The sequence below is a fragment of the Procambarus clarkii genome, chromosome 27, assembly GCF_040958095.1.
Source record: "Procambarus clarkii isolate CNS0578487 chromosome 27, FALCON_Pclarkii_2.0, whole genome shotgun sequence".
NCBI lineage: Eukaryota > Metazoa > Arthropoda > Malacostraca > Decapoda > Cambaridae > Procambarus > Procambarus clarkii.
In genome coordinates, this window is record NC_091176.1 from 36,937,198 (window position 1) to 36,950,662 (window position 13,465).

At 38.5% G+C, this 13,465-nt stretch overlaps 1 protein-coding gene across 1 annotated transcript; it reads left to right on the forward strand.

The window, feature by feature from the left end:
* Nucleotides 1–3,750: 3,750 nt before the first annotated feature.
* LOC138369237 (chemotaxis regulatory protein ChePep-like) lies at nucleotides 3,751–6,872 on the forward strand. The gene is made up of 3 exons (XM_069332178.1): nucleotides 3,751–3,766; nucleotides 4,306–4,776; nucleotides 6,391–6,872. Exons 1-3 carry the CDS (start codon nucleotides 3,751–3,753, stop codon nucleotides 6,870–6,872), a joined length of 969 nt encoding a protein of 322 aa, XP_069188279.1.
* Nucleotides 6,873–13,465: the final 6,593 nt, after the last annotated feature.

The window sequence follows — 13,465 nt, forward strand, 5'->3', positions numbered from 1 at the left end:
TATGCTTGCTGGGAGGACGTTGAACAACCGCAGACCGCTGATGTTTATACAGTGTTCTTTGATTGTGCCTATGGCACCTCTGCTCTTCACTGGTTCTATTCTACATTTTCTTCCATATCGTTCACTCCAGTACGTTGTTATTTTACTGTGTAGATTTGGTACTTGGCCCTCCAGTATCTTCCAGGTATATGTTATTTGATATCACTCTCGTCTTCTTTCTAGTGAGTACATTTGGAGGGCTTTGAGACGATCCCAATAATTTATTTATTTATTTTTATTTATTTATGCATATACAAGAATGTACATAAGGAATGTGAGGATACAATTATGGTAATTACAGTCTTGTAAAGCCACTAGCACGCGCAGCGTTTCGGGCAGGTCCTTAATCTAAGAAAATTTTAAGGAGGTAAATACTTGCAAAATTTATAGACAAAAAAATGATAACAGATTACATGAAATGAAAAAAAAAAAAAAAGATGAGAGAAAATTATAGGTACAGTATATTAAAGCACATAGGTAGCTATGATTGATTGCAATGACAGCTTAAAATGGTAGTTGACAACAAATTGGTAGGCACAATACAGCAGAAACAATATAAGATTGATTGCAATGACAGCTTGAATGGTAGTTGACAAAAATTGGTAGTCACAATACAGCATATGGCTAGCACATAAAAGAAGACAGCAATGAACACAATGATAAGGTTGTTTGATATTACATAAAAATTAGGAGATTGGGTACCACCAGGTACAGAGCAAATTTAAAGCTCAGTGTAGGAAACTAAATAGATGAAGTTAGGTACTTTTTGGTTTTGCTTTTAAATAAGGCAAAAGTTTTACAGTTTTTCAATTCACTAGGGAGTGAGTTCCATAGACTAGGTCCCTTAATTTGCATAGAGTCTTTACACAGATTAAGTTTGACCCTGGGGATATCAAAGAGATATTTATTTCTGGTGTGGTGATAATGGGTCCTATTACATCTGTCCAGGGAGAGTTTCAGAGCATGGTTTGCATTTAAGAACAGGGTTTTGTAAATGTAGTTGACACAAGAGAATGTGTGGAGGGAGTTAATATTTAGCCATTTTAGAGATTTAAACAAGGGAGCTGAGTGTTGTCTGAAAGCAGAGTTAGTTATTATTCTGATAGCAGATTTTTGCTGTGTGATGATGGGCTTAAGGTGGTTTGCAGTGGTAGACCCCCATGCACAGATACCATAATTAAGATAGGGGTAGATTAGTGCATAATATAGTGAGAGGAGAGCAGAGTTAGGAACATAATATCTGATTTTGGAGAGTATACCAACTGTCTTAGAGACTTTCTTAGTTATGTGTTGAATGTGGGTGCTGAAGTTGAGTCTCTTGTCTAGGAATAGGCCAAGAAACTTGCCATCATTTTTATTACTGATGTTAATGTTGTCTATCTGTAGCTGAATTGCATTTGATGATTTGCTTCCAAATAAGATGTAGTAAGTCTTTTCGATGTTTAATGTTAGTTTGTTCGTTGACATCCATAAGTGGACTTTTTTTAATTCATTATTCACAACATTATTTAGTGTATGTGGGTTGAGGTTTGAGTAGATAAGGGTAGTATCGTCAGCAAACAATATAGGTTTGAGAATATTAGAGACATTAGGCAGATCGTTTATATATATAAGAAATAGAAGAGGTCCTAAGATGCTGCCCTGTGGCACTCCAACGGTAATTGGTAGAGTGGAAGAAGTTGTATCATTGATGGTTACATATTGGTGTCTGTCACTAAGATAGGATCGGATGTAGTCAAGGGCAAGGCCTCGGATTCCATAATGCTGGAGTTTAAGTAAGAGGTAGTTGTGATTAACAGTATCAAAGGCTTTTCTTAGGTCAATGAAGAGTCCAATCGGAAACTCATTTTTGTCAAGGGCTGAGTAGATAATGTCAAGGAGACTAATGATTGCATCATTGGTACTCTTTTGGGACCGGAAGCCAAACTGGCAGGGGCTGAGTATGTCGAATTTTACGAGGTAGGAATAGAGCTGTTTGTAAATAATTTTTTCAAATATTTTTGATAGAATGGGTAGATTTGATATTGGTCTATAATTGTTTATGTCCGCCGGATTGCCTCCTTTATGGACTGGCGTTACTCTTGCTTTTTTGAGGATATCAGGGAAGGTGTGACACTCTATAGATTTGTTGAACAGTAGTGCTATGGGTGGGGCAAGGGCATGGGAGGCTCTCTTGTACACAATGGACGGAATTTCACTGGTGTTCCCTGCCTTGGTTTTTAGAGAGTGTATGATGGACACAACATCTGCCGGGCTGATTGGTGAAAGGAGAAGAGAGTTTGGATAGCTGCCTGAGAGATATGTGTTAATATGTGTCTGAGTCTGTGGGATTTTACTGGCAAGATTAGCACCAACCGATGAAAAGAAACTATTAAATTCATTTGCCATTTCTAAATCAGTTGACGGTATATCCCCATCCTTGTAGAGTTTTATTTGGTTATGTGAGTGTTGTTTAGTTCCTAGGATACTAGAGATAGTTTTCCAAGTGTTTTTCATGTTGCCTTTTGCTTCATTGAATCTATTCACATAATATGCAAGTTTTGCCTTTCTTATGATACTGGTAAGCATTGATGAGTACCTTTTAGCTACTTCCTTTGAAACTAGGCCAATCCTAACTTTCTTTTCATATTCATGTTTCTTGTTGATTGAGTTGAGAATGCCACTTGTGAGCCATGGATTGTTTAATCTTTTGTCAGTTACTTGCTTTGTAAGAAGGGGACAATGAAGGTTGTAGAGGCTTAGAGTTTTGGAGAGGAAGAGGTTAGCTAATGAATTTATATCATGGGTATTATTGAATTCAGAATCCCAGTTAATATTGTGAAGTGCCTCTGTAAGATTGTCTAAAGCTGATTCACTGTGTAGCCTAAATGAAAGTTTCTTGCTTTTTGGTGGTGTTATGTCCATGTTCGCTATGAGAAAGGTAGGATAGTGGTCAGTTGTTCTGTCGTAGATTATACCAGATACAAGGGGAGCTGTTATGTTTGTCCATATGTGGTCCAAGGTAGTGGCTGATGTTTGAGTGACTCGGGTAGGTTTGGTGATAGTGGGGATTAGCATACAGGAGTTCATGCTGTTAAGGAAATAGTCAACTTGAGAGCAGTTTTGTTGACCCAGGTCAATATTAAAGTCTCCTCCCAGAATGATGTGGTTTTTGTTGAGATTGTTGTTTATAATAAGATTCCTTAGGTTGTCTGAGAAAGAAGCTATGTTAGTATTAGGAAATCTATAGATGGCTCCAATAGTCAAAGAGCATTTAAGGGATTTAATTGTAAACTGAGCAAAAGTATATTCACAGTAGTCATCTCTGTCACTAATAACACTGTTGCAGATAAATGTATCTCGGTAATATATAGCTGTGCCACCACCTTTTTTATTAGGCCTACAGTTATGAATGGCTTTATAACCAGCTAAGTTGTAGAGTTGGGTATAGTCTTTATTTAGCCAAGTTTCTGTTAAAATAATGAACGATAGGTTAGTACCTAGTGCTGTGAGTAGTGCATTTAAATCGTCAAAATGTTTACCAAGTGATCTAACATTTTGGTTATAAACTGATAGACAGGTGCTATTTTGGAGTTTGTTTTTAGCCTGGTGTGCTGTGAAATACTTACAATAATGATGATCAATGTGCTGGTTGGTATAGATATGAGACAGAAGATTTTGATCAGGATCAATATCAGTGTGCATAGAGATGCAGAGGGATCACGATACAAGATGGTGCTTTGGTATGGTACAAAATGGTACAAAATTTAGGTGCTTTATTGCGTCTATGCGAGCCGTATATGTTCTCTGTATTCCCTCTATTTCAGCAATCTCTCCTGCTCTGAAGGGGAAAGTGAGTACTGAGCAGTACTCAAGACGGGACAACACAAGTGACTTGAAGAGTACAACTATTGTGATGGGATCCCTGGATTTGAAAGTTCTCGTAATCCATCCTATCATTTTTCTGGCTGTCGCAATATTTGCTTGGTTATGCTCCTTAAACGTTAGGTCGTCAGACATTATTATGTAATTATTATGTTAGTACCTCTGTACTGCCTCAAGAAACATTACGAACCGAGGCCTCTGACTTGCCTCGAGAAACATTACACACTGAGGTTTCTGAACTGCCTCAAGAAACATTAAAAACTGAGGCCTCTGAAGTGCCTCAAGAAACATTGCAAACCGAGGCCTCTGACTTGCCTCAAGAAACATTACACTGAGGTTACCGAACTGCCTCTAGAAACAATAAAAACTTAGGCCTCTGAACTGCCTCAAGAAAAATTACAGAGGCCTTTGAACTGCCTCAGGAAACATTACAAACTGAGGCCTTTGAACTACCTCAGGAAGCATTACAAACCGAGACCTCTGAACTGCCACAAGAAACATTACAAACTGAGACCTATGAACTGCCTCAAGAAACATTACAAGCTTTGGCCTCGGAACTGCCTCAAGAAACATTACAAACTTTGGCCTCTGAACTGCCTCAAGAAACATTACAAACTGAGGACTCTGAACTGCCTCAAGAAACATTACATACCGAGGCCTCTGAACTGCTTCAAGTATCATTACAAACTGAGGCCTCCGAACTGCCTCATCAAAAATTACAAACTGAGGCCTCTGAACACCCTCAAGAATCATTACAAATTGAGGTTTCTGAACTGCCTCAAGAAAAAACTGAGGCCTCTGAACTGCCTCAAGAAAAAACTGAGGCCTCTGAACTGCCTCAAGAAAAAACTGAGGCCTCTGAACTGCCTCAAGGTACATTACAAACCGAGGTCTCTAAACTCCCTCAAGAAACGTTGCAGACTGAGGCCTCGGAACTGCCTCAAGAAACATTACAAACTGAGGCCTCTGAACTCCCTCAAGAAACATTAACAACTGAGTCATCTGAACTGCCTCAAGAAACATTACAAACTGAGATCTCTGAACTGCCTCAAGAAACATTAACAACTGAGGCCTCTGAACTGCCTCAAGAAACAGCTACAGATAGACAACATTAACACCAGTAATAAAAATGATGGCAAGTTTCTTGGTCTATTCCTAGAGAAGAGACTCAACTTCAGCACCCACATTCAACACATAACTAAGAAATCCTCTAAGACTGTTGCTATACTCTCTAAAAAAGATATTATGTTCCTAACTCTGCTCTTCTCTCACTATATTATGCACTAATCTACCCCTATCTTAATTATGGTGTCTGTGCATAGGGGTCTACCACTGCAAACCACCTTAAGCCCATCATCACCCAGCAAAAATCTGCTATCAGTATAATAACTAACTCTGCTTTCAGACAACACTCAGCTCCATTGTTTAAATTCCCAACCTTGCTAAATATTAACTCCCTCCACACATTCTCTTGTGTCAACTACATTTACAAAACCCTGTTATTAAATGCAAACTATGCTCTGAAACTCTCCTTGGACAGATGTAATAGGACCCATTATCACCACACCAGAAATAAATATCTCTTTGATATCCCCAGGGTCAAACTTAATCTGTGTAAACACTTTATGCAAATTAAGGACCTAGTCTATGGAACTCACTCCCTAGTGAATTGAAAAGCTGTCAAACTTTTGCCTTATTTAGAAGATAACCAAAATGTACCTAATTTCATCTTCTTAGTTTCCTACACTGAGCTTTAAATTTGCTCTGTACCTAGTGATACCCAATCTCCCAATTTTCATGTACTTAACCCAAACAACCTTATCATTGTTTTCATTGCTGTCTTACTTTTATGTGCTAGCCATATACTGTAATGTGCCTACCAATTTTTGTCAACTACCATTCAAGCTGTCATTGCAATCAATCTGAGCTACCTATGTGCTTTAAAATACCTACAATCTTTCACTCATTTTTTTCTTGCCTTGTAACTGTTATCATTTTTTTTAAATTTTGCAAGTATTTACCTACTTAAATTTTCTTAGATTAAGGACCTGCTCGAAACGCAACGCGTACTAGTGGCTTTACAAGATCGTAATTACCATTTTATGTATCCTCACAATCCCAATGTACCTTCTTGTATATACATAAATAAATAATTCAATAAACAAAACATTACAAGCCGGGGCCTCTGAACTGCCTCAAGAAACATTAAAAAATGACGCCTCTGAAATGTCTCAAAAAACATTAAAAACTGAGGCATCTGAACTGACTGAAGAAACATTACAAACTGAGGCCTTTGAACTGCCTCAAAAATAAGACAAACCGAGACCTCTGAAGTGCCTCAAGAAAAATTACAAACAGAGGCCTTTGAACTGCCTCAGGAAACATTACAAACTGAGGCCTATGAACTGCCTCAAGAAACATTACAAGCTTTGGCCTCTGAACTGCCTCAAGAAACATTACAAACTTTGGCCTCTGAACTGCCTCAAGAAACATTACAAACTGAGGGCTCTGAACTGCCTCAAGAAACATTACATACCGAGGCCTCTGAACTGCTTCAAGTATCATTACAAACTGAGGCCTCGGAACTGCCTCATCAAAAATTACGAACTGAGGCCTCTGAACACCCTCAAGAATCATTACAAATTGAGGTTTCTGAACTGCCTCAAGAAAAATCTGAGGTCTCTGAACTGCCTCAAGAAAAAACTGAGGCCTCTGAACTGCCTCAAGGTACATTACAAACCGAGGCTTCTGAACTGCCTCAAATAACGTTGCAGACTGAGGCCTTAGAACTGCCTCAAGAAACATTACAAACTGAGGCCTCTGAACTGCCTCAAGAAACATTAACAACTGAGGCATCTGAACTGCCTCAAAAAACATTACAAGCTGAGACCTCTGAACTGCCTCAAGAAACATTAACAACTGAGGCCTCTGAACTGCCTCAAGAAACAGCTACAGATAGACATCATTAACACCAGTAATAAAAATGATGGCAAGTTTCTTGGTCTATTCCTAGAGAAGAGTCTCAACTTCAGCACCCATATTCAACACATAACTAAGAAAGCCTCTAAGACAGTTGCTATACTTTCTAAAAAAAGGTATTATGTTCCTAACTCTGCTCTCCTCTCACTATATTATGCACTAATCTACCTCTATCTTAATTATGGTGTCTGTGCATGGGGGTCTACCACTGCAAACTACCTTAAGCCCATCATCACCCAGCAAAAATCTGCTATCAGTATAATAACTAACTCTGCTTTCAGACAACACTCAGCTCCAATGTTTAAATTCCTAAACTTGCTAAATATTAACTCCCTCCACACATTCTCTTGTAAATAAATAATAAATAAATGTTTTTTAGGTAAGGTACATATATACAAGAGATTTTACAAAGTTTGTTGGATTAATAGATAGAGCTAGTACATACAATGCCTAAAGCCACTATTACGCAAAGCGTTTCGGGCAGGAAAAACATTAATGACTAAAGCTTAATACTAATGGGTATAAAGAATAAAATGTGTTGAGAACAAATAAAAATAGAGGTAAGAGAGGGGGGAACATGGCTGAAAAAGCAGCACAAATACAATTACAAATTATTACAGAAAATTACATTCAAACAGCGTTGTTTTGAAAAAAAAACAGACATGGGTTGACAACAGAGGGGTAAGGTAGGTTACAGGGAATTTATTAGGTAGTGCTTCGTTTTTATTTTAAACTGGTTGAGAGAGGTACAGTCTTTAACATGGTTGGGAAGGTCATTCCACATTCTGGGTCCCTTGATTTGAAGAGCATTTCTAGTTTGATTAAGTCGTACTCTAGGAATATCAAAACTGTATTTATTTCTGGTGTGGTGTTCATGGGTTCTGTTACAACCTTCAATGAATCTTTTGAGGTCAGGATTGGCATTACAGTTCAACGTTTTATATATGTATAATACACATGAGAGAATGTGCAGTGACTTAATATCTAACATATTCAGAGATTTGAGTAGGGGTACCGAGTGATGTCTGGGGCTAGAGTTGGATATTGTCCTAATAGCAGCTTTGTGTTGAGTAATTAGAGGACGTAAATGATTTTGGGTAGTAGAACCCCAAGCACAGATACCATAGTTGAGATATGGATAGATGAGGGAGTAATAGAGAGTCACCAGGGCAGGGCGGGGTACATAATATCTGATCTTAGAAAGAATGCCAACAGTTTTTGATACTTTTTTTATATATTTAGAATGTGTCCCTGGAAATTCAGCTTGTGGTCGATGAGAATGCCAAGGAATTTGCCTTCTAATTTGTTACAAATTTGGGTATTGTTTATTTTGAGATTTATTTGATTAGAGGATTTATTGCCAAACAGAATATAGAACGTTTTGTCAATGTTAAGGGTGAGTTTGTTGGCAGTTAGCCAAAAATGGACTTTCTCTAGCTCAGTATTTTTGAGGTGTTGGGAGGCATTGTTACGGCCCTATTGGGTCGCAACTGGGGTTCTTCTCTGATGTTATTAGTGTTTGGGTATCCGGCCCCAAGTTAGTAGTGGCTTTCAAGGGATGTGTTCCGTAACGCAAGTAAATTAAAGTGAAAGGGATACAAACACTAATTTAAATATATAATTACCACCACCAATAAATAAATATATATACTGTCACACGGGGGGTATAAATATTCAATGCGCAGAATCGTCTTCCACTGAAGACGCGGAATGTTCCACGGTGCTCAAGATGAGTAGCCCTGGTTCTCTTCTCGTGGCCTCACGATGAATCATTAGATTCTCTAGGCGAATCTACCCTGGCCACAGGCCAGCCAAATCACAGTCCCACTGGGTGCACTGTCGTGGAGGCCTTCAACCACAAATCCAGCCTGTAGCTGGCAGGTTCCAATCAGCTCCGCTGCGTAGGCCACTTCACGACCGATACTAGGGTGGCTAGCCCTAGGCAGGAGCCTCGTGTGATCCTGCTGATCACTCTCCTCTATATAGCACCACAGTGGCTAGTCTCTTCCACCATTCAACCCCCGGGTACGACGATTCCTCAACTCTGCCACGTCACAGGCAGGCTAACACTCTCAGCAATGTTCGTCCGGGAGCAACTCACAGCTTCTTCAGCAAACACGTGGAGAGACTTTGGCTTCCTTGGGTAGACTGCCCATCGTCCAATCCAGCAGTCTCAGGTCGACTCTGTAATCAGACACGTCATCAGTACTAGGGACACCCTAGGGCACCTCACTTACAGGCTTAGACACAAACGCCCACCTATCCACTCCATAGATCCATAGAAATTTCCTTAAGTACTTTCGTATATTAAATACATCTTCAGAAGAGGTATTGACCTTCTGAAGATGTATTTAATATACGAAAGTACTTAAGGAAATTTCCTGTTTCATTTTTCCTTCGTGGTCTGACATTGTCACATTCTTAATCACGTGTTTATTTTCGTGATATACACACATATTATATATATATATATATATGTCGTACCTAGTAGCCAGAACTCACTTTTCAGTTGGAGTTCCGTAAGTTGCAGAGGGAAGATCTTACTTTAACACCATTGTTTTTCCAGGCTGAGACTCAACCCGACAGTATTCCTGGGTTCTTCCTAGAGAACGACTTGCTCTACCGCAGATATAGACCCAGTAAACTGAAGGAGGAGGACGATTGGGCCAACATCGAACAACTTGTGATTCCTACCAGCCTGCGGCCCACTATTCTACACCTGGCCCACGGAGCGCTCTCCCACTACGGCTTCAACAAGACTTACCATGGAATTCGTCAAGACTACTACTGGCCAGGTATGGTAAATAACGTCAAACAGTACGTAAAACAGTGTCATACATGTCAGATGGCAGGCAAACCGAACATCTCCATTCCCAGAGCGCCACTGATTCCCATACAGGTGCCTGCGGAACCTTTCCACAGACTCATAATAGACTGTGTTGGTCCTTTACCTCGGACCAGTTCAGGTAACGCCTACATCCTAACCATCCTGTGTCCTACCACCAGATTTCCCATAGCAGTTCCAGTGAAGAACATCACGGCTGCTACGGTTATAAAACATCTATTGAAGATCTTCACTCAATACGGATTTCCCAGGGAGATTCAGAGCGACTGTGGTACCAACTTCACCAGTGATCTCTTCAAAAGGACACTGGAGGAGTTCAACATCAAACAGGTATTGTCCAGCCCCTATCATCCTGCTTCACAGGGTTCTCTTGAACGTAGTCATCAGACTATCAAAGCACTCTTGAAAAAGTTTTGTAGTGAAACCTCGAAGGATTGGGATAAGCAGATCGACCTTATAATGTGTATTTACAGAAGTCTCCCCAATGAGTCCCTAGGAGTATCTCCTTATGAGATGCTCTACGGCCGTAAGTGCCGTACTCCCCTTAAGGCTTTCAAAGACTCTCTCAGAGATGCCACCTTCAGTGAGCATCAGAATGTGCCCCAGTTTCTTCAAAACCTTCAACACATTCTAGAGAGAGTCCACCGTTTTGCCCATGATAATCTATTGAAAGCCCAGGAGAGAATGAAGACTCATTACGACCAGACCAGCAAAGTAAGAAAATTCAAGCCGGGAGACTTCGTCCTTGCATACTTCCCTATCCCAGGTTCACCTTTCCAAAACAGGTTTTCAGGACCCTACCGCGTCAAAGAGTGCAGGAATAACAACAACTACGTAATAGAGACTCCAGATAGGCGGCGGAAGACCCAGCTGTGCCACGTCAACCTCCTGAAGCAATATAATGGTACTCCTCCCACTGTCCTAATTAACTATTCCACCTTCACAGAACCCTACATCCACAGTGAGACCTTCCCAGCTTCTCCTCCCGAAAGCACTGACAAGGAGTCAGCGCTTTCTAATTCCGAAATCCTTAATGATCTTCCCAAATACTTTCAGAATAATCGTGCTCCTTTGCCTTATTCTAATTCCACTCTCACCTCGTCAGATAAGCCCTTCATCCTCCATGTCGACGCCAGTGGTACCGACGTTGGTGGTGTTGTGATGCAGCAACGAGGCGAGGAGAATACACCTGTCAGCGACTACTGCTACAAGGAACTACGGAACAATTGGCAAGGAGCTACTCTTCCTCATCCTGAAGCTCCAGCACTTCACTCCACACCTGAAAAGTGCTCGGTCCACCATCAACACGGACCACACCACCCTACACCTCCTGCAGCACGCCCACTTCTCATCTCAACGTCTTCTTCTATGGGCTTGCTAACTGCAGAAAATCCACCTGGAGTCACGCTATACCAAGATTCCGACAACATCTTAGCCCATGATCTTTCCAGAGTTTATGAAGTAGAAGCGACTCCATCTATTACTCCACCACAGAACGACGTACTTCTTCCAGAACCGCAGGCTTCGGGGGAGAGTTGTGACAATAATCTCCTTCAAGAGATTGAGCCTGCTCTTCCCTCCACAATTACGTCGATACAACTATATAAAACTACTATGGAAGAAATGTCCAACAACTACAACAACATCTCCAAGGTTTGCCAGAGCGCAAAACGTATGCAGCCAGGAACACCTGCTCAGACTCAAACCGCCAAACTACCCGTCTTGCTGCCGGCTCCTCTGATTGGTCGCCGGTCGGGCTGCAACTGCACTCCACCCCCCCCATACTACTTGATGTCTGGGGCCGCCACGACCTCAGTCCTCAGAATATTCCGTGCTTTCACAAAGTTAACACTTCTCCCTGCTAGACGTAAGCTTTGGCGTACGTGTACTAAGAGAGGTGATAGCTTAAAGCCAATATTCCAGCACCTCTCATTACTTGTATATTGCACTTCTTGTTATTTTGTCTTAACGTAACTTTTCATTGTGTCATTTAATTATTCTTATTATTTTGATTGATTGATTTTATTATACGAATTTGTTTGTCCATTTTATTCATGTTTTGATTTATTTAACGTAATTAAAATTCCATTGTTAAAGTTTACTTGTGTTTTGTGTGTATTCTCCTTACCTTACCACAGACGAAGTTCCAGATTTTCTATTTTTTTTAATACTATGTGACGAGGCCATACCCCTAGCTTTGAACAGCCGAACACCAACGCGTTACCGTCACAATATATATATGTATATATATATATATATATATATATATATATATAATATATATATATATATATATATATATATATATATATATATATATATATATATATGTATATATATATATATATATGTATATATATATATATATATGTATATATATATATATATATATATATATATATATATATATATATATATATATATATATATATATATATATATATATATGTCGTACCTAGTAGCCAGAACTCACTTCTCAGCCTACTATGCAAGGCCCGATTTACCTAATAAGCCAAGTTTTCATGAATTAATTGCTTTTCGACTACCTAACCTACCTAACCTAACCTAACCTAACTTTTTCGGCCACCTAACCTAACCTAACCTATAAAGATAGGTTAGGTTAGGTAGGGTTGGTTAGGTTCGGTCATATATCTATGTTAATTTGAACTCCAATAAAAACAAATTGACATCTTACATAATGAAATGGGTTGCTTTATCATTTCATAAGAAAAAAATTTGAGAAATATATTAATTCATGAAAACTTGGCTTATTAGGCAAATCGGGCCTTGCATTGTAGGCTGAAAAGTGAGTTCTGGCTACTAGGTACGACATATATAATATATATATATATATATATATATATATATATATATATATATATATATATATATATATATATATATATATATATATACATATATATATATATATATATATATATATATATATATATATATATATATATACATATATATATATATATATATATATATATATATATATATATATATATATATATATATATATATATATATATATATATATTGTGACGGTAACGCGTTGGTGTTCGGCTGTTCAAAGCTAGGGGTATGGCCTCGTCACATAGTATTAAAAAAAAATAGAAAATCTGGAACTTCGTCTGAAAAGTGAGTTCTGGCTACTAGGTACGACATATATATATATATATATGTGTGTATATCACGAAAATAAACACGTGATTAAGAATGTGACAATGTCAGACCACGAAGGAAAAATGAAACAGGAAATTTCCTTAAGTACTTTCGTATATTAAATACATCTTCAGAAGGTCAATACCTCTTCTGAAGATGTATTTAATATACGAAAGTACTTAAGGAAATTTCCTGTTTCATTTTTCCTCCGTGGTCTGACATTGTCATATATATATATATATATATATATATATATATATATATATATATATATATATATATATATATATATATATATATTTAGATATAGATAAAAAGACAAACTCCGTGATTAAGCAGTTCTGTGAGAAATATATTATATATAATTGGATATGTAGTTTATTTCATGACAAAATAGCACTCTTTAGTAATTATTGAAGAAATATTGTTTTAATTTTCATTTGTTGGCAAGAGAAAGATAAGTAGGCTATCAAAGAATTAATGTCATGAAATTAAACATTACAAAGGAACCTACTCATTCAGGAGGTTCTCTGCACGATCACCAAAATTCTTATCTACATATAATTG

What these genes read in the sequence shown, in the direction of transcription:
- LOC138369237 (XM_069332178.1), top strand. An exon ending in GGCCTCTGAACTGCCTCAAG is followed by an intron (nt 4,777 to 6,390) that starts GTACATTACAAA and finishes AACTGCCTCAAG; the next exon opens with AAACATTACAAACTGAGGGC.